General features: G+C 43.5%; 1 protein-coding gene across 4 annotated transcripts in view; it reads right to left on the bottom strand.

Moving 5' to 3' along the window:
* The window catches only part of LOC135215230 (origin recognition complex subunit 6-like), a 22,434-nt gene extending 1,048 nt beyond the window's left edge, over window positions 1–21,386 (bottom strand). Inside the window, exons 1-6 of one of the 4 annotated variants that reach the window (XM_064249735.1) lie at window positions 21,253–21,269; window positions 20,902–21,123; window positions 10,776–10,902; window positions 3,008–3,171; window positions 428–511; window positions 133–253 (exon numbers count right to left, since the gene is read on the bottom strand). In XM_064249735.1, coding sequence (XP_064105805.1) covers window positions 133–253; window positions 428–511; window positions 3,008–3,171; window positions 10,776–10,902; window positions 20,902–20,966 — 561 coding nt within the window. In that variant the 5' untranslated portion in view covers window positions 20,967–21,123; window positions 21,253–21,269. Of the gene's footprint in view, window positions 1–132; window positions 254–427; window positions 512–3,007; window positions 3,172–10,775; window positions 10,903–18,366; window positions 18,389–20,704; window positions 20,825–20,901; window positions 21,124–21,252 lie in introns of those variants that run through there. The other 3 variants (XM_064249736.1, XM_064249737.1, XM_064249738.1) reach the window with 3 other exon arrangements.
* Between the last annotated feature and the right edge of the window lie 563 nt (window positions 21,387–21,949).

A 21,949-nucleotide genomic window follows, 5' to 3' on the forward strand; every position in this document is an offset into this window, starting at 1 on the left:
TATATCACAGTACAACTTGTAATTTATCACTTTATATATCAATTAAAATCCTCCATAGTGAGGCTATTGAAATTAACAAATTAACAGTATCCACAAGAAAAAAAATATTCATACAAAAGTATTGCAAATTACCTTTGTCGAGCGTAATCTCTCTGCTACTTTGGTCATAGCCTCCACCACTTTTGTATATAAAGCTCTTTTACTACAGCTTGACTCATACAGTTTTCGTTTGTCTACCTTAATTTTCATCACCCTTAAAAAAAAGACAGCATAAGGTATATTATTAAACATTTGTGTCATGACTGGAATATAAAAATGTATAACACTTGTCTCATACCCGTGGAATATAAAAACATATAAACTATCTTGAAAATAACAATTATTGCCTACAATGATTGATAGGTTACGAATGTCATTTCCAACTCACCCACATGCTGCAACAACTGCAGCAGTCTGAAACACAGGCAATGTTATATCAACTTCAGCTTTATTCCGTAAATCTTTTTCATATCTGAAAAGAAAATGGAGATGTTCATTAAGCACAAGTATACCAATCTATTGTCAAGAACTACTCATTCACCTCTGAATGATGAGGTACTTTTCCACACCATATTAGAACATAAGAAATAGGGAAAAGATGGAAGAATAATCACAAAATACTGAAATTTACAATTAGCCCTTTGACAATCTTATTGGCTCAAAATCTTAAATTTGGTAAAATATACTCACTTCTAGATTATCTCTTATGCACATAAGCTCTTTTATCACTTAATATAAATTTTTAGGATGGAATACTGGTTTGCATGTAATTTTGAAGCCAAAATATTTTAATTTAAAATTGTAAAACAACAACGAAAGTCAGAATGATGCACTGAAGTTGGTTGAGAACAGAAATGTCTACTTTTGTGAATAAATTCTTGAAAAATATAGCAATTATATATGACTTCTGCATCATGAAAAAGTATGCCAGACTCTTGCCAATGATATATGTACAGTATTGTATTTATTACTGCTTTTTATGTCAGTAATTGCATATGAAAAACATAGGAAACTAGGCAACATTTTTTATAATTTTCTAGTTTGGACTGGTTTACTGATAATTCTCCTTCAAAAGAATTAGATCATCCCTCAATATTCTCCTGGGTAATCCCAGTGCTCTCCAATATAAAAAAAACTCTATGGATCTCATATACGTAATACAATTTGAATCTAAAAGAACAAATTTTGCACAATATCAAAATCTCAAAAATTAATCAGTACGTATGCCTCTGTGATGAAACAGTGCCAGATCAGAGGCACTGGGAGTCAGATTTTTTAGTTACCCATCACCAGAATTGAAGATGTCTGCTGCTATTTTTATGAGATGATCCTGGAACAGAATCCTGGAATACTGGACATACCTGCTTGTGATTTAAGCATTATCTCATACATGTCTATCATGTAAATGCAATAATTCAAGGATACAGTAAGCAATGTAAGCTGTTCTTCCATGCTCTTAACCTGTCCCACGGTTAGTGCAGTTACTCTCAATGACAAGAGGGGTGTGAGACATGTAAGGAGCCCAAGAGTAGGTTTATTTTCATGTTGCACTTCTTCACAAGTAATTTGGAGAGCTTTCAGGAATGGTGCTTTTCTCATTCATGGGAAGCAATCTCAAGACATGCCACTCATTCTGGGTTTTCGGAGATAAAGCATGTGGAAATAAAAAATTTGTTTCAAAAAATGAAAGCCACAGGCAGAAGCTGAGCTGGTTTGCTTGTATCCTGTGGTGCTACTTCTGACCTTTAACTGGGGAAAAGATCTGTGCACAAATCACTATAAGATTTGCTAAAGACAGAGCACTCTAAGCAACAAGCATGATCATAAAGCAAGCAATGCTGCCTAACCAATTGACTTTTCCAGGTAGGAGCAATAATGGACTATGAAGAACAACTAAAGCTAGAAAACCAGCCCAAAACTACTGTTTTTTGATAGACCATACAAAGTGCATGAAGTTGTTAGCATAACCTCCATAAAGGTAGCAAACAAATCTGCAGGAATGGGTGTAGGGGTGGCATGTAATACTTTGGCCTCCCTGGAAAGTCCACATATGTGAGAAGTAATGCAATGTGTAGCTGGAATCACATGAATTTTTGCACATTAGCAGTTAACCTCCTACGGGATCTCCCATGTTTCATTGAGTGAGGGTCTCTGTATCTAATACTAGATAACTTGGTAAATTCTTCAGTGAGTCATGTATATTCTATTCCACCTGTTTATGAAGAACAAAGAACAGAATGCTCATAAGCTAATCCAAATTAGAAGTACTGGCTGAACCTTTCGTCTTTGTAAAAGTAGCCAAAGAATGAGATTCTGATGCAGTGCAACATCTTCCTATCTAAATGTTTCCCAGCACTCATAAATAAAATACTGATCTAGAAGCTAACCAATCTGTATAAACACATGTCAAATTCTCTGTATGTATAAGTTACACAAGTCTTTTTCAATACTATTATCCATGAAGCTCCAGCACCGACTACCTGGTGCATCTTTTTACTACACAACATACTAAAATATAGAAAATCTAAAAAGTAGTACTCTGTTTTTTCTGAACACGAAATAGAAGTTCTTTACGTTAACCACATTGCTTAACACTGTACAATCCTGTCCCTCAATCGCTTTAATATACTATTACAATTATAATTGCAAGCTCATTCAGCAATGAAACAAAGTAATTCATTCTGAGAGGTAGCCCATACGATTAGTTCTTAAGTAAATGGTGTGCACTGATGCCAAAGTTAAAAAAGTTAGGTGGGAAGAGATCAGAGGAAATGAATGAAATAGGGCAGAAATTGTGCAGCTGAGGATGAAAGGAAGAATCGAGAACTGCCTACAAGGAAGTTACATTCTTACACAAACCAACAAATATCTAAAGGCAGAAATTTTAAGTTTATGCTGTGTAATCAAATAACCAAAGGCCCATCCTTTTAAAAAATAATAAAGGTTGAAATTTAAGAAATCTACTTACTCTTTAATTATCTGATACGCAAAGTCTCTAGCATTTGTGGCAGAATGTGTAACGCATAGGTCAGATATGCACACACCAGGGGATATCTTCAATAAGTGGCTCACAGTCTGACTAGTTGAAACATACTGAGATCTGTTCATGCCCGAAAGTTTTATAGCCATATTCTGAAAAGATATACAAAATTTAATGAATAATGCATAGCTATGAAGAGACAATTCTAAACTGAATCTAATCTTGACATTAGTCTGGAACATAGGATTAATCAGTTTCAAACACGAAACAATTTCAGAAAAGTACTTGTAGTTGCATCAGTTTGTTGCCTCAATGACCTGAAAATGTAAGATTGCAACAAAAATACTGGACTGAGAGATGACAAACTTGATGAGTTGATGATGTGGATTACTAAATTAAGCCTAACTGAAGCAAGCAAAATTTTCTCAACCTTCTTTATAATAGCCTAATAAAAGTATATGTGAACCTTTGAACTACTGTACATGTATTCAAAATGACTTGAAGAAACTTCTCTCTATAAAATGTATCATCCCAATCATCTATCTATCACTATACCCTGCTTAACCTGGATTTATCACTACATTAATATATATATATATATTATATATATATATATATATATATATATATATATATATATATATATATATTATATATATATATATATACATGGAATTTTTTATTCTAAAATTAATATTAATAATACTTACCTGTATAATTTATCTAGCCCTAAATCCCCAAAAACCGCACCAAAATTTACCACATTGGCAACCCTGTTACCTCCTATTCTTTCCGCCAGTTGGCAACACTGTCGTTGACAGATACGAAAACCTTCCCTCAAATCAGTCGTGATAGGCAGATCGTGGGGTAGGATGGTGGGACTAGATAAATTATACAGGTAAGTATTATTAATATTAATTTTAGAATAAAAATTCCAATATTAATAAACATTACCTTAATATAATTTATCTAGCCCGATTAACCACATTGAAAAGGAGGAGGGAATCTGAATACAATTTCCCCTTCGGACAGAATAGGAGAAAACAAACAAAGAGATATATAACATAGGCAGTCAAAACTCAACCCAAGGTCAAAGATACTAACAACTCAAAGTCTCCTACCATAATGCCACCAACTGCGGTAGCACAGGACAAGGAGTAAGTGCATAGTCAGTCCGTCTGTACTAAAGTCAGGTGACCGACCAGGTGACCAGTCAGACGAATTGCGGACAGCAAGGCTGCACCCTGAAGACTATCAAGCACTATTCTTTCCCTAAAGGATGAGTGTCTGGACTGTCTGGGCGATTCAAAGCTAAGCAAACCTTGGGGGTGTATCAACGCAACCCGAAGTCGCCAGCAACGAATCGGCTCATGAGCAACTCCTAACTCGAGCTTTCTGGTGCCAAGAGAAAGGAGCGCGGAGCAAAAAGGCGATTCAGTCCCGAAGGACGAATGCCTGACAGTCCAACCTGGTCTCATGTTACACGATCATCGGGGGTGTATCAACGCAACCGACTTCGTCAACAAGAAACTCAGGGCTACTAAATGTCGCCTAATCTCCACGAGTGTCTGACTCTGAGAAGACAGGTGAGACAAAAAGTAGATGGTGAGCGAGTCACCAGATGACAGCAGACGATCCATCGACTAATTCCCTGTCCAGGACAGTGGAAGAAGCAGGAGTCATCAGGACAAGCGAACCAGTGGCTAGTCCTAGGTCAGCATCGACTCTGGGAGAAGCGTAGTCGCCAGTGCCGACAACCCAGTGGCTGGAACCATTTCACACTGAAAATGGAAGCAGCATGAGTTGCCAAGCAGTCAGTCCTTGTCATCAAAACACCTAAATACCAAACTGCCTAATTCCCATTATAACTACGTCAAAAACTGCCATGGGTTATAATACAAAACAAAAAATATATACACAAAAAAAATTAATGAATAATATACAGGTAGCAACCAAACGTAAAACAGGAAGACTACCTAATTCTCCTGTCTGACGACCTGTCCTTGCCATCACCAACGGGCCCAAAGAACGAAGGTCGCCTAGAACTAGAGAAATATCCCTCAAGTAAAAAGAGGCAAAAACAGAATTAGAACGCCAAGTCGCCGCCTCAAGCACCTTGGCGACTGAGACATTCTTCATAAAAGCTACTGATGTAGCAACTGCTCTAATACTGTGTGCTCTTGGCGTCTGGTCTTCCCCAGCAGCCGAACCACCAGTTTTAACGATCAGATCTCTGAGAAAAAAGGATACACCATTCTTTGAAATAGGTCTCTTGACATTTCGGGTGAAACAAACAAACAGATGACGGGGACGACCCTGAATGTCCTTCGTGCGGCGTAAATAAACATGAGAGCGCCCTAACAGGCAAAGAACTAATTCCTCATTTAAATTACCAACAAAGTCGACCAGCGACTTCAGTACGAAAGACCTGGGAATGGGATTATCAGACGATTCAGTCTTTGCGACAAATTCAGGAAGGTATGACAAAATCATGTCTTGTCCAGATCTGACAACCAGAAAAGAGAGTGCTTGCAGTTCACCCACCCTCTTGGCTGTAGCCAGTGAGACAAGGAAGAGTGTCTTAGAAGAGAGGTCCCTAAATTTGGCAGAATTCAGAGGCTCAAACGGAGGGAACCTTAAGGCTTGAAGGACTTTGTTAACGTCCCATGTCGGAGGCGAACACTGCGGCCTGGGTCGAGATAGGGAAAAAGATCGAAGTAAATCTCTAATGACATAAGATGAAGAGATCTCAGGAAGCCTTGCCTTAAAAACATAGGAAAGCATAGACCTATAACCCTTAATGCACGAAGGTGACAGGGCCCTGTCATGATGTAAATGAACTAAAAACTCCGCTACTTTCGGAAGGAAGGTCTAGAAATTGAATGTCCTTGAGACTTACACCAACGTCTGTAAACCGACCATTTAGCCTGATAATTTACTCTGGTTGATTGTCGCCTGGCAAGAGCCAACTGTCGCGCCACTCTGGAGGAGAACCCTTCGTGCTTGGAGAACCTCCTGACAGTCTCCAGGCATGAAGATGAAGCATGTGGAGCCTCTGATGGAACCGATGAAAATGGGGTTGTTTGAGAAGATCTGGTCTCTCTGGCAGGCGAATGGGGGTTCCACCAGTGCTTCCAGAAGGTCGGGAAGCCACTCCTTCTGTGGCCAGAAGGGGGCGATCAAGGTGAGATCCAGACGCTTGGTTGCCCTCACTTTGTTGAGGACTGACCTCACCAGAGAGAACGGAGGAAAAGCATAGGCTTGAAGTCCCTCCCAGTCCTGCAAAAGAGAGTCTGTCCCGGCACTCTGAGGAGTCTGGTAAGGGGCGAAGAATATCTGGCACCGAAAATTCAGTGGGGTGGCAAACAGATCGACTGTGACAGGCCTTTCTTCCTGAGGCTGTCGAAGACTTCCTGGCAAAGTGTCCCACTCCGACCCTTGAACTTCGTTCGGTCTCGACAAGGCGTCTGCTAAGACGTTGTGATGGCCCAGGATAAACTGAGGGACCAACGTAATCCCCCTGTCTTCTGCCCAACACAGGATTGATCGGGCTTCTTGAGTGAGAAGATCCGACTGTGTGCCGCCTTGGTTTCTCAAGTACGAGACTGCTGTGGTGTTGTCGACAAAGATCGCGACAACCGACTCCAACAGTTGTTCCTGAAATGAAAGAAGGCCTAGGTGCACTGCCCTCAGTTCCCTCCAATTTATTGACATGCTCCTCTCCTCCTCTAACCAAAGGCCCGAAGCGGCTTCGGAGCCCAGTGTGCGCCCCAACCTTGATCCGAGGCGTCTGACCAAAACATTAGGTCCGGAGGAACCGAAAGAAGAGATGTCCCTGACTTGAGGCGGTGAACTTGCATCCACCAACGGAGATCCTTCCGACATTGTGGAGAAGAGGCGACTATCGTGTCCTCGGACACGAAATCCCATGACTGGCGAAGTGTCGACTGAAGGGACCTCATTCTGAGACGACCTCCAGGAACCAGTTGGATGAGGGATGACAAATGGCCCAGGAGAGACCTCCAAAGAGAAACTGGCTGCATTACGGAGGACAAAAATTCTTCGATCAGACTCAGAAGCTTGTCTATCCGTTTCTGAGTGGGAGAAGCCCTCAAAATCTGGGAATTCAAAACAATCCCCAGATAAGTCATGATCTGGCAAGGGATTAGATTGCACTTGTCGAAGTTGACACGAATGCCCAACTCGACACAAAGAGACAGAACTATCTCCCTCGACCGGAGACATTTCTCTAGAGATTCGGCCTGGACTAGCCAATCGTCCAGATACCGAAGCATCCTTACATTTAACTGATGCAGAATAGCTGAAACAGGAGCCATCACCCGAGAAAAGACCTGTGGAGCAGTGGTGAGGCCGAAACAAAGGGTCTTGAACTGGAAAACTCCCGAGTCCGTGAAAAACCGAAGGTAAGGTCTGCTTCTTGGATGGATGGGGATTTGCAGATAAGCATCCTGCAGATCGATGGAAATCATCCAGTCCCCCCTCCTGACGGATGAAAGAACAGTCTGGACCGTCTCCATCCTGAACTTGGACTTTAGAATGAACTTGTTCAAAACCGAAAGATCTATGATGGGGCGCCAGGCACCCGAGGCCTTTAGAACCACAAACATCCGAGTAGTAAAACCCGGGAGAAGGAGGAGCTCGCTCTATGGCATCCTTCTCCAAGAGGGCCGAAAGCTCCTTCTCCAAGGCTTGACCCCTGATTGAGTGAGGGGAATAACTGCTGAACTCGAGAGGACGATTGGAAAGTGGAGGTCTGGAAACAAAAGGGATCTCGTAACCTTCCTTCAGGACCTCCACCACCCAAGCATCCACCGCTCTCCCCTGCCAAAGCTGACAAAATGGCGGGAGAGACAAGCTCCTACTGCGGTCTCCAGGCGAGGTGATGACTCCTACTTCCGAAAATTCTTACGCAGAGACAAGGAAGAAGAAGAAGAAGAAGAAGAAGGTCCTCCTGGAGGTTGAGCTCTTTCTCTGCCCTTGGAGCCACGCCGCGTTTCAAAGGGTGAGCACCAGAGGATGAAGAAGAAGCACCAGCAACCTGAGATGTACTCTGGAAAAAAAGAGCCAGAAGAGGTTGTTGGGCTGGAGCAGAAGGTACAGATCTGGTCCTAAACTTACGCTTACTCCTTGAAGGAATGGGAGGAAGACCAGAGGAAAAAGCTCTTGATAAGGCCCAGTGAGCTTGGGAAGAGGCATCACCTTGATGTTCCTTCAAAACCTCAGAAAGCACAGAAATATCGAAAAGGAAATCGCCAAAAGGAGAAGAGGACAACAGACGGGTTCTCTGAATCTCCGATACAGAGGAGGGTAACTGCGACAAATACAGGTACGCCTTAGAGAAACAAGAAAGGCCTGCATTGAAGCAGCAAGCTCGTTCTGATGTACAGAAGCGATTGAAATGGATGAGCAGAATTTCTCAAAAATAGGAGCATCAGGAGAACAAACCCGGAGTCCTTGATATACATTAAAAGCCCTCCGAGGACCCACATATTGAAGGATTGAGCTTCTTGTAAGGAGCTCATAACAGCCTCCATAGCAATAAAATCTTCAATTGAGACAGAGACCGAAGCCTTAGAAGGCAAGGGTTTGACTTGAAAGTCGGACAAAATCAGGATTTGGCTTGGGGGGTCGAGAGAATGAAGAATCATCCGCCACCTGGTAAACTCCTCTCCGGTGTCGTAGAAGAGAAGAGAGCTTCCTCTTCCCTTCCCCGATCACCTTCGAAAGTTTAGCGGCAACGTCCGTCCTCACTCTCGCGAACCTCTGGGCAAAGGGAAAACGTAAAAATTCCCGTGACCGGAAGGACCGTCAAGAAAAAATCCCTTCTGTAATACAACGAGGCGGAGGCTGCTTCTGCTCTTTAGGCCTCGCCTGAGGAAGAAAACTCAAAATTAAATCAAAAAAGTTTCTTGAATTCTACATCATGACATCCATTCGAGGAAACATCAATATCACACGAATCCGCGTCATTCATCATCATCATCGTCAGATCCTAACTTAGAAACTTCCTCTGAAGTAAAATCCTGACGACTAGCTATCTTAGGTCTGACACTAATATCCCTCCCCCCTTCTCCTAAATAAGCGCCCTTTGGCACTGTTACGGGACTAACAGGGGACACGTTGGGTAAAGATTCGTTAGGCACCTGCCCGGACCGGATCCCCCCTAGGCCTTCGCCACGACGGGGTTCACAAGCCGGGGTATCTGTCGCACCGTTACCCATGGTGCTGTCGACAGGTACCTGACGAGGAGCTGAAAATGAATCTAAAAGTGTGTTAGACATTCTAGTAAAGGCTTCTTGAAAATTCTCTGACAGATTGTTAAACTTAGCAGAAATATCTCTATCTAGACTAAGCTGTAATTTCTTAAAATTCTGTTTCCAGGTAGTTTCCATTGCCAAAATCTTCGAATCTACATCAGAAACTAACTTCACTAATTACCGGTTGTACAGGGGGCAAAGCATCAATTAATTCGGAATCGGAGTCGTACGATACCGAAACCGAAGAGCCAGAATCATGAGCGCCCCAAGTCAAAGAATTCGTTAGATACAGTTTTAGCAATCGATTTCTTTTTCTCCTTAACCGATCTTTTACGCTGCAAGATTGTTTGGCGTTTCATATAAGCAGTCATATCCTCGTCAGACCAGGGCTTACATACGACACACGAGAAGTCAAGTCACAAACCTGTCCACGACAAGAACTACAAATGTCATGGGGTTCATACTCCCTGCTACTCATCCTTGTCCCACAAACCGGGCAGTTCCTGATGTTGCTGGCAGAAGGAAGCATCGTAATTTCTTGGTAATCCATTGTAGAATTGGACAGGTCAGTAGTTCCGGGTCGCGCAAAAGTTCGTAATTTAAGATAAGAACCACAACAGAAATCAAAGTTAATTCACTATTTCGTGATGTAATGCGTGAGTGGTAATCCATATAAAGGTTTTCATTTAACAAATAATGAAAGCTTTTAAAGGCACAAAAAATGTTTAAGGAAATTTATAAAGAGCGGCCGTGATGTAAACAACACGGGCGCTCGTTAACAACTGATTTGAGGGAAGGTTTTCGTATCTGTCAACGACAGTGTTGCCAACTGGCGGACAGAATAGGAGGTAACAGGGTTGCCAATGTGGTAAATTTTGGTGCGGTTTTTGGGGATTTAGGGCTAGATAAATTATATTAAGGTAATGTTTATTAATATATATATATATATATATGTATATAGTAAATGTCTGTCTTTATTTGTGTATGATTATACATTTATAATCAAAGATTGTTATGTATTGTGGATATATGCTTTCCTTTCAAAGCCTAACATTGTCTTTCAACTTATTTTCTGTTATATTCTTATTGTTAAGAAATTTAATAAATAATTCAAACACTCAAAAGAAAATCAATAAAATTCACCTAATTTACAAAAGTAATAACCTAGTAATGTGAATGTAAATAAAATACAGACACTGGTTATTTTCATCTCCAAATGAGAAAATATGATTTAACCATGAAACTTTTATCTACCAATCATACAATTTCACTTTTTATATTAGGTACAGACCACAAAAGGTATACTGAAAAACAGCGTGCAAATGCCTCTCATAAGGACTAAACTTCCTGTTACTAAAAAACAAATACTTCAGTGAAATAGTAAGGGCACATCAATTCTACGCTTAAGTAATGCTTAAAAAGATAAACATTCCAAAGCCCCCTTACTTATTCTAGTACCATAGGTTTAAAAATCCCACCTTGTCAACTAAAGCACCTGCTTTTGCAGCTGCAATATCCAGGCAAATAACTGTTTTGGAGGACATACTGAATGCTGATCCTGCACCACCTTGAACAGCTAATAATCGCAGCAATTCCTCTGCTTTCCTAAGGGCAAATGAAAAACACTTTAAAATAAAATTTTTATAAAATAAGAAAAATTTTATGCTTGTTCTACACCTAGAAAAATGCTTCCTTTTGAAGCCATCTTTGAAAATAAGAAATAAAAGTTTTTTAAAGTAATTTGCATCTCTCCTGGGCATACAAAAATGATATTGTAATGATACAATTAAGTTTGTTCATACTTACCTGGCAGATATATATATAGCTGTATTTTTCCGAATCCGACAGAAATTTAAACACTTACGACACGCAGTTGGGAGTCAGGTGGTTAGTACCCATTCCCGCCGCTGGGAGGCGGGTATCAGGAATCATTCCCATTTTTCTATTCATAATTTTTTTTATTTCCACTGTCTCCTGAGGGGAGGTGGGTGGGTACTTGATTATATATATCTGCCAGGTAAGTATGAACAAACTTAATTGTATCATTACAATATCATTTGTTCATGAACTTACCTTGCAGATATATATATAGCTGAATCCCACCTTTGGTGGTGGGAGTAGACAGAATAGAAGATTTTTTTTAGGAAACATATATATGCAGATAATTGATATCTTGATTCCTTACCTGTTAGCATAGCTGACTTCGAGGTTACTGCCGCGTAAGTCTGCTTGTTGCTACTAGAGTTGCCAGCGAGGTAGACCTATATGCTGGTGCACTCCAGATGATCTGTCAACAGGGGCGAGACCACGAGTGACTAGACCATAGACCATACAAATGAGGGCAACGAAGTAAAAACCAAACCACCTGGCGTAGCCTACCAAAAGTATCCCACATAGACTAAGCTAATGGAAGGGAGATCCGCCGCAGGCGGTCAACCCCACAACCATAACACAAGTTAAAAACTCCCCTAAACCATTAAAGGATAGGATGAGCGCTACCTCCTGCCCCCAAAACAGTGTCTGCAGCGACGTATGGTCCTAGCGAGTACAATTTTCGTATGTTGCTTTCACCTCCCGCAGGTAGTGTGAAGCGAACACCGAATTGCTTCGCCAATAAGTGGCGCTCAAAATGTCTTTGATTGCCATATTCTTGTGAAAAGCCACCGAAGTAGCAATAGCCCTCAACTCGTGGGCTTTCACTTTCAGAAGCTCCATGTCACTTTCACCACACTTTTCATGGCTTCCTTAACCGTACTTCTTAAGAAGAACGCCAGTGCATTCTTCGACATCGGAAGATCTGGTTTTTTCACAGAGCACCACAAGTTCTCCGAAGAACCTCTGCATGCTCTGGTTCTCTGCAATAAAACTTGAGAGCCCTGACAGGACACAGGACTCTCTCAGCTTCAGGTCCCACTAGCTCCGACAACCCCTTGATCTCGAACGTTCTCGGCCAAGGGTTGGAAGGGTTCTCGTTCTTTGCCAAGAACGTAGGACTTAAGGAACAAACTGCACTATGATCCTTGAACCCAATATGCTTGCTTATGACTTGAATTTCGCTAACCCTCTTCGCCGTCGCCAGAGCGGTTAGGAAAATAGTCTTCTTAGTAAGATTCCTAAGCGAGGCTAAATGGAGCGGTTCAAATTGACTCGACATGAGGAACTTCAGAACCACGTCTAAGTTCACGATGGGTACCTTAGGTTGGAGAACTTTCACAGTCTCAAATGATCTAATGAGATCATGAATGTCTTTATCATTCGCTAAGTCGAGTCCTCTATGTCTGAAGACCACAGAAAGCACGCTTCTGTAGCCTTTAATCGTGGGAACGGCTAGTTTCGCTTCTTTCCTAAGATGAAGAAGGAAATCTGCTATCTGGCTCACAGAGGTTGAGGTGGAGGAAATGCCCTTCCTTCTGCACCAACTTCTAAAGACAGCCCACTTTGATTGGTAAACTGCGACTGAGGAGGGCCTCCTTGCGTTGGCAATCGCCGTTGCCACAGGTCTTGAAAAACCCCTCGCTCTGGCCAACTTCTTGATAGTCTGAACGCAGTCAGACTCAGAGCGGGGAGGTTTTTGTGGTACTCTCGAAGTGGGGCTGTCTGAGTAGATCTTTCCTTAGAGGCAGAGTCCTCGGAAAGTCTATTAGGAAGGACATCACCTCCGTGAACCAGTCGGCCGCTGGCCAGAAGGGGGCGATGAGGGTCATTCTCGCTCCTTCTGAGCAGCGAACTTCCTCATTACTTCCCCGAGTATTTTGAATGGGGGAAAAGCGGAAACGTCTAGTCCCGACCAATTCCACAGTAGGGCGTCTACTGCCACTGCTCCCGGGTCCAGAACTGGGGAGCAAATACAGCGGAAGTCTCTTCGTTCGGGAAGTTGCGAAAAACGTCCACATGAGGACGTCCCCATAGCTTCCATAGCGCCTGGCATACTTCCTGATGAAGGGTCCATTCCGTCGGCAGAAGCTGTCCTTGCCGACTGAGAAGGTCCGCTCGCACGTTTTCCACGCCTGACACAAACCTTGTCATATCGTGACGTTTTGCGCCTTCGCCCACATCAGGATATTCCTCGCGATGACGAACAGAGAATGAGAGTGAGTTCCCCCCTGTTTCCTGAGGTATGCCAAGGCTGTGGTGTTGTCCGAGTTATCTGAACCACTTTGCTGGAGACTTCCTCCTCGAAGAACCTCAGAGCGAGGTAAACTGCTGAGAGTTCTTTTAGATTGATGTGCCAGGACACCTGTTCCCCGCTCTCCAGGTGCCTGACACTTCTCTCCCTCCCAGTGTTGCTCCCCAACCGGTGGAGGACGCGTCGGAGAACAACACTAGGCGGGGTCCGAAGCTTGAGCGAAAGACCTTCCGCAAGCTTCTTTGGATCCAACCACCATTTGAGGTGCTTTTTCACTTCTTCCGTCAAAAGCAAGACCTCTTCTAGATCCTGTTTGCGTGACCAATTGCTTGAGAGGAAGAACTGAAGTGGTCGGAGGTGCAACCTTCCCAGAGAAACAAACTTCTCCAGTGAGGAAATGGTCCCCAGCAGACTCATCCATTCCCTCACCGAGCATGTTTCCTTCCCCAGAAAGGCCGACACTTTGTCCAGGCATTGAAGTTGTCGCCCCTGGGACGAAAAAGAAGCCCGAAAAGCCACTGAGTCCATCTGAATCCCCAGATAGACTAAGGATTGAGAAGGAGTCAGATGCGACTTCTCGAGATTCACCAGAAGTCCCAGGGACTTCGCTAACGACAGAGTCGTGTGCAGGTCCTTCAGACACCTGTCTGGCGATGAGGCTCGAATAAGCCCAGTCGTCTAGGTAGAGAGAGCCACCTTATATCCGCAAGATGGAGCCACCTCGCAACGTTCTTCATAAGAACGGTGAACACCATCGGCGCCGTGCTGAGACCGAAGCAGAGTGCCCTGAATTGGAAAATCTTCCCTTTCAGGACAAACCGCAGGTATCTCCTTGAACGGGGATGGATGGGGACGTGAAAGTATGCGTCCTGAAGGTCTAACGAGACCATCCAATCCCCCGGTCTTAAAGCTGCAAGCACGGATTGAGGTGTCTCCATCTTGAACTTCTGCTTGGTAACGAAGCGATTCAGACTGCTGACATCCAGAACGGGGCGCCACCCCCCTGACTGCTTCGGCACTAGGAACAGACGGTTGTTAGAACCCCGGAGAACTCCGGTCGAAGACTTGTTCCACTGCCTGCTTCTCGATCATTTGATCTAATAGATCGTGAAGCACTGTCTGCTTTTCTCCCTGATACGACGGAGACAAATCCTTTGGTGTCGAAGACAGCGGGGGTAACGACAGGAAAGGAATTCTGTACCCCTGTTGACGATGTCCAGAGACCAAGCGTCGGCACCTCTCTCTTCCAAGCTTCCGCGAAATGTAGAAGTCTGGCTCCTACCGGTGTCTGAAGGACTTCCCTCTCACTTCTTGCTCTTGGAAGGAAAAGAAAAAGGGGGAGTTCTTGCCTCTGAAAGAGCCTCTTCCCTCGAGGGCTGGCTTCGAGGAAGAAGCGGGTCGAAAGGGCTTCGACTTCTTCAAAGCAGAGGACCCAGAAGCCGAAGAAGTAGCAGGCTTCCTAGAAGACTGAGCCAGAAGGTCTTGAGTTGCTTTCTCCTGGAGACTGGCTGCTATGTCCTTTACCATAGACTGGGGGAAGAGATGTTCTGAGAAAGGCGCGAAAAGAAGATCCGCTTTTTGCGCTGGTGAGACCGACTTTGCAGTGAAATTGCAAAAAAGTGCTCTTTTCTTAAGCAGTCCCGTGCTGAAATGAGCAGCCAATTCCTCAGAACCATCCCTGACGGCCTTGTCCATGCAAGACAATACCTGGACAGCTCCCCCAGAGTGATGGAATCAGAACTCCTGGACCTGGCATCCAATACCCCCAGGCACCAGTCAAGAAAATTAAAGACCTCTAGTGTCCTAAAGAGGCCTTTAAGGTGAAAGTCTAACTCGCTATGTGTCCACGAGACCTTCGAGGAAGACAAAAAAGATCTTCTGGTGGCGTCTACAATGCTACCAAAGTCTCCTTGAGCTGAGGCTGGAAGCTTAACTCCGACGTTTTCTCCCGTCTCATACCACATACCAGCTTTGCCACCAAGTCTTGAAGGTGGTAAAGCGAAAGAAGTCTTGCCTGAAGCTTTCCTCTTTTCCATCCAATCATGGACCTTTCTAAAAGCTTGCTTCGTAGAAAGCGACTTCTTCATCCTCACAAAGCCCGAGATCTTAGCAGCTTTGGGAAGACGAAAACTGAGAGGGAGGAGTACGTGGAGCTTCAGGGTGGAAGGTGTCTGCAAAGACTGACTGAAGTAAACGAGTCAAAACCTTGTAGTCCGTCGAAACTGGAGCCAACAGCTGTTCTTCGTCCCTTTCGACGAAAGCGTCACTAACTTCCTCTTCAGACACTGGAGAAGTCGGAGGAAGTAAAGAAGAGTCCCGAGCTTTCTCAAAAGAGAAAGAACGGCGAACAGGAAGAGTTCCCTCCTCCGCTTGTGCTTGCGGAAGTGGAAAACTGACGTCCGTATGCGCGCGTTTTGCGTCCGAAGCCAATTTACTGGCGCCGACAGAAGCGCGCTCAAACTCCACAGGTTGTACACCTGGCGTCCACCGGTGTGCGCGCTGAGTGTCCACAGGTGCGCGCCGAGCGTCCACCGATGCTCGCCGAGCGTCCACTGATGCGCGCCGAGCGTCCACTGGTGCAGCCGAGCGTTCACTGGTGCGCGCCGCGCGTCCACTAACACTCGCTGAGCGTCCACTGGCGCTCGCGAAACAACTTGCACCGAGTCACGTTCGGCGTCCACTAAAGCGCGTTTGACTTTCGCAGAAGCGCGTTCTGCATCTAAAGAACTCGCTTCTTATCCACAAGTTTCGTATCAGCGGAAACAACCGCTTCACGAGACGAGAAACGAATTTCTCGCCTCCTCTAGAAAGTTGCTGGGGAGCAGGACTAACTCTAGAGGGAGACTCAAACGGAGAGAGAGACGAGCGAGGAGAGGGAGAGGGAGAACGCCTCGACCTCTTCACAGGAAGGTTGTCATCCTTACGGCGACGTGGAGCAGTCTTTCTCGAAGGAAAAACATCCCGAAGTTGCTGCTGAAGAGACTGAAGAATCTTGCTTGTAGGTGAAGCCTCCTTTTCTGGGGAGGGGCTGATCCTGTGAGCAGGAGAGCGGCGAGGGGACGCCTTCTTGCTACTCCCAGGAACCCGCCGCTTCACGCACCTTGGAGCGACTGCGGCGCTTCGAAAGAACATCTAGGGAAAGACTCGGCCTCCGAATAATCCTTACGCTTCTTCTGCGGAGGAAAAGCAGCAAACGCACTATCGGGCGACGAGCAAAGTTCCGGAGAACAACTTGGACGTGAAGCGTCCCGCACGCGAAAGGCCGTCCTTTTCAGCGGACGTGATGCGGTATGAGAGCTCCACCCCTTGCGCGGGGTTGGGGAGGAAGCTTCAGAAGAAGAAAAGCACTCCTTGAGAAGACGTGCACGCGCACGCTCCTTGGCAGTCTGGGTATATTCGTCAGAAGCTGCCGAAGGCACGCCAGATCGGTGGGGGTTCCTCGTAACCCTCCTTCGACTTTCGACATGCTCTCTCCCCGTAATCTGGGAGTCAAGCAGAGGTCCAGGTCTAGAGGCGAAATGAGGCCGATCTGACGCACCCTCCACTACACAAGGGGCACTATCACTGCACTTTTCTTCACTTTTGCTCTCCAGAGCTAACACTTTTGATTCTAAGTTACGAATCGATTCAAGAATTTAGCGATAACGTACTTACCTTCTACCGACACTGTCTCAGGGGCCGGAGGCAACACTACAGGGGTAGGAGCATAGTCTACAGAAGGAGGGTTAGCAGGAGAATAATTTAAATCTTGCCTACCTGAAACACTCCTGGAGGAAGACCTCCTAGCCTATCTCGTTCAAGTTTCTTAAGATAGGTTTCATACGCCTTCCATTCCGACTCTGTTAGTCTTTCACACTCCTTACAACGACTTTCAAACGTACATTCATTCCCCCTGCACACTTTACAAACAGAAGTGGGTCTACTGAAGCTTTCAGTAGCCTACCTCTACATTCAGCCATTGAACAAAATCTAGCGCTAGTAGAACTAGACCCTGACATCTTGATCAAAGAAAATTCAATACCAAAATCAATTCAAACCAAAGTCAACGTGTGCCAAGCCACCGATCCAATTCAGATACAAAGAAAACCAAAAGGATACTCAAGTAGCTAGTAAGTTTCCAAAATCTGGACGGAGGTGCTGCAAACAGGTGTTTCCAGCACCGGCGACAGAAAAATTATGAATAGAAAATGGGAATGATTCCTGATACCCGCCTCCCAGCGGCGGGAATGGGTACTAACCACCTGACTCCCACTGCGTGTGTCGTAAGTGTTTAAATTTCTGTCGGATTCGGAAAAATACAGCTATATATATAATCTGACAGGTAAGATTTCATGAACAAACTGACCTTTAAATGCAGGAGTATTCCTTGGCACAAGCTTGATAACATGGGGGATAAACGGTGATAAGCCGATGAATAGGGATCCCCATACTAACTTATCATACTAACTTTTTTGGCATCAAGGACTGTGAGGTGGAATTATGGCCAAAGGCCCTAATTTGTATGCCTATGAAAAATACAAATTACTTTACAAATTTTGTTTATGTTCCTTCAGAATACAAAACCATCACCCTTATTGAAGGAGACTCACCCCTTAGGTGGAAGGACAATCTCTCAACTAACAGGCAAGTTGAATCTCCAACAATGAAAGTCTGTTCCCAGTATTGATAATGATCAAAGGACCAATGACTCCTGTAACATTCCCATAGACTTTCATGTGATTGGCTGAAACTTAATTATTAGAAGCTGCATACAAATGCTCATGCTGGCTATAGCGAAAAAGCATACTGGGAGTCTGGGATAAACCAAGAACACCTTGAGTGTCTGCATAATCATCTGCAAGCAGCTTGTCATGATACCCAGTGTTATTGCAATGTGGTGACCTGTGACATGTGAACTGTTTGCACGTGACACAAGACAGAAAGCACTTAAAGGGTGTCTTTACCAAGGTAGCTCCTAATAGCGAGTGGTTTCCTCAGGGTAGAGAAAGTAGATGGCTTAAGTGATTTATGGGTGTGATCCATCTCAAGATATCCGCATCTGACAGTGAACAAAAGCAAAGTGGAATGCAGACTGACAGGTGAGTGGGGCTTCCCCCTATCCATTGATAATTAACAACCTTATCAGTAAGGTTTTAATGGCTCTTTCGGCTTGTGTTCACAAGCTTATCTATCTTGCATTCACAAGCTTATCCTAATAATGTAGAAAATACAGGTTTGTGTTCGTGTAGTAACAAAATGCTTTTATTTTGCTTGACAGCATTTGTTTCTCTGGCTGCACTAACCCATCATCCTCATTCAATGGGATAGTCAACTAACTTTAACAGTGGGTAAGAATCACCTTAAATAATGAAAATCTTTTGACAAAATTATTTGGATGATTGCCTAGTGTTAATGTACAAACCCACCAAGCCTCCCCCCATCTTAGTGGGTGGTCATAAAGAATTCTGACAAGAATGTAAACATTCCAACACCAACAGGTGGAAAATAAGTGAGTACAGATAAAAACCCTGCAGGTCAGCCAAGCATTTTTTTTTAATACTCATTGCACCTAATAGCATGAAGGCATGAAGGTGTAAGTTAACTTTAACAGCAGGAAGGTATCCACATAATTAATTTTATCAAAACATTTTCATTATATATTATATTATTATGTATAGAGCTCATGGGTGTGCAAGGGATACTTAGGTGCCCTCTAATTCTAGCAAAACAGTACTAACTATATACAGTATTGCATTCCAGCACTAGTAAATGAGATTCTAATATCTGTAAGTGTATATCTTAGAATATTATTGCTTGTTGCCAGAGTAAGTGTGTTTGTCCTTAGGGTAATGATATATTTACTGAATGGCTAGCATCAGCAGCATTCACTAACAGGCAACAAGTTCCTTCAGTGGCCACCACCAAGGGGCATGATGCAAAAGATAATTAGGACACATCTTCCATACTAGAATGAGAAGACCCCTGCACAGGCACTGTACAATATCATAATGATAACAAAGTTTCATTAGCTTATGATTAGAACTAAAAGCTTCCTCAGAAGTCACTGGCAGTGAAAGAGAAACTCCCTTATCAGTCACCAATAATGACTCATATTCCTTACTTGAAATTGCTCCTGCTCTGGTCAATTTGCTGGGTATATATCACCAAAGAATATCCTATAGGATATTGTTTTTTCCTAAAGTTAGCCCTAAGAAAAGATAAAACTGTCAGAAGAAAAGCAGCAGGAGGATTTTGATATAAAATACAATGTTCATATATTGCTCGATTATCCTCACTCTGCAGGAGAGTCAAGCCAAACTAGAACCTTTTCCATTGACAAAATATGTACAGATACAGTGGTCTTTGATTAAATATTCCATGCAACATTACAAGGATGATTGAGCTTAAATATGCAATGAAATAATTCCATACATACTGCAAATTTGGGTAGTATGCAAAGCAGGGAGACAGAGGTGGGCAATGGTAGTTTTGCCTGCTACTAAATTTAATCCAGTCTTTCTGTTTCTGATATCTAGGTGTTACTTGGATGAGGGGGGTGGTCCAGGACAACTTTGTCCCCTTGCCAGGTGAGGGCTTGGTGCCATAAGTCAGGTTAGGAAGGTAAGTTCTGGTTAGGTCAAGGCACGAGGGTCTAGGAAAGGTTAGGCTGGTTAATCTAAGCAATAGTGGCGCGTCAGGTATTTCCTTGGAGATAGACTTTTTATACAGTTTTCGCTGCTAATTGAGAATTTAAAGTTTTTTGGCGGTCAACTGTATTTAACCTGTAATTTACCTTAGACTCTATCCTATGGTAAAAGGACCCACTGGGAATGTGGGGTTTTGGGTGGGGTAGACCACAGGGAGAATTTTTACCCCAAAACTCTTATCTTACACCAACAGGAACCGATGGGAAAGCAGGGTTACCTAGTATGGGTGGGGTAAATCACCTGGGAGAAGGTTGTAGCATGTTAATTTGCAGCACGAAATACAAGTGAAAACAGATGACGAATAACCCTGCAATGGAGCCGTTTCACACACGAGGCTCTAGGAAAGGCTAGGTTTGTTGAGTGCTCTCCCCAGCCAACCCCCTGACTAGGTTAGGGTATGTCGCCCTATGTCAAGCCAGGAAAATAAGTCTGGTTAGGTCAGGATAGGCTACAGCAATCTAGGAAAGGTTAGGCTTGGCCTGTTCTCACGGTCTACATCCACTCTGAAAATTCTCACAGATAGGTACTGATAAAAATAGAAAAAAACAGTTCAACTTGGGTCATACCCATACTAGGCTACTACAGTTTAACTTACTCTTAACCAAGGAGGCAATGTTTTGACCTGTAGGGCTACTGCATCCAAGGTTAAGTCAGGCAAAGGTAAGTCTGGTAAGGTTATTTTCCCACTGAAATGCCTCGGCACCTACAACAAAAATGTCTAGGCCCTGCCTCCCTAATCTGCATACTAGGTAGGTAGTACCTAGGAACCGATACTAAACATCGTCTACTCACCTGACAACTTTTTGATCAGTAATGCCAAGTTTAGCCGACAAGGTTCGAAGCGCTTGTATATCCATCTTAAGTTTACGTTTAGTAAGGTCTGTTTTTCCTTTTATGTCACGACCTACTTTAGCTGGGTAGAGAAAATATTACGAAGTTTAGACTGGTTAGTCGCCTTTGTTTACATTCAACTTCAACCAGCAGTGCACTCAAAATTCTTCATCAGGGCGCGCGCTGAAAAGCAACCAACAAAAATACGACCTGAAGTCATCTTGATTTATTGTCGATTGTTAATGCATCTGTTTTTAAAAATCAATAAAAAAAGAAAAACATTAAACGAAAAATAGAGTTCTAATAACTTACACTCGTGTATTATGTATGCATATAAGAGCTTTGAAGGATGATGGATAGTCCATTAGGAAGTGAATTGAACCACCAAAATATCACGTGACCGACGGACATGTTTCTTGCCCAACTTTATCTCCACTGCATTTTATTACTTTCGATTTGATCTTGTACACTGTTGGTGCACCTGCGAATGAATGCCATCCCTGCCTGTTCAGGTATGATGATGACAACAACACTACCTGGCGTAATTTTTTCTACTTCCGTCTGAACAGTTTGCTCATAACAAATATTAATGAATAAATAAATAAACAAAACAAAGGGGAGGATCGTTGAAAATTTTGCGGAAGTTGGAAAGTAAAATGAATGAAATAAACAAAACAGAGAAGTTTGATGGGATCGTGAAAAGGAGTGCAGATGAGAAGCTGACTTCAAAATACAGAAAACAAACAGGTCGGTTGGAAAGAAAAAGGAATGGCAGGACAACCTTGAAAGAACGGAAAGATAAGGGCAGAGTAAAGAAGAAGAAGAAGGCTTTAAATGGAAAGCGGCAATTTACGGGAAAGAGAAGGAAAGAAAATGTTCTGTAGGCAATACCTGGAACAGAAGAGAAAGGTACGATTAATTATCAAAGAAGAAATGACCAAATGTCATCATTTACTAGCTAAAGAGGTGAAGAGAGTGGGAAAGGAGTTATGGGATAGCATAGCATAGC

This window comes from Macrobrachium nipponense, chromosome 5, assembly GCF_015104395.2.
Source record: "Macrobrachium nipponense isolate FS-2020 chromosome 5, ASM1510439v2, whole genome shotgun sequence".
NCBI lineage: Eukaryota > Metazoa > Arthropoda > Malacostraca > Decapoda > Palaemonidae > Macrobrachium > Macrobrachium nipponense.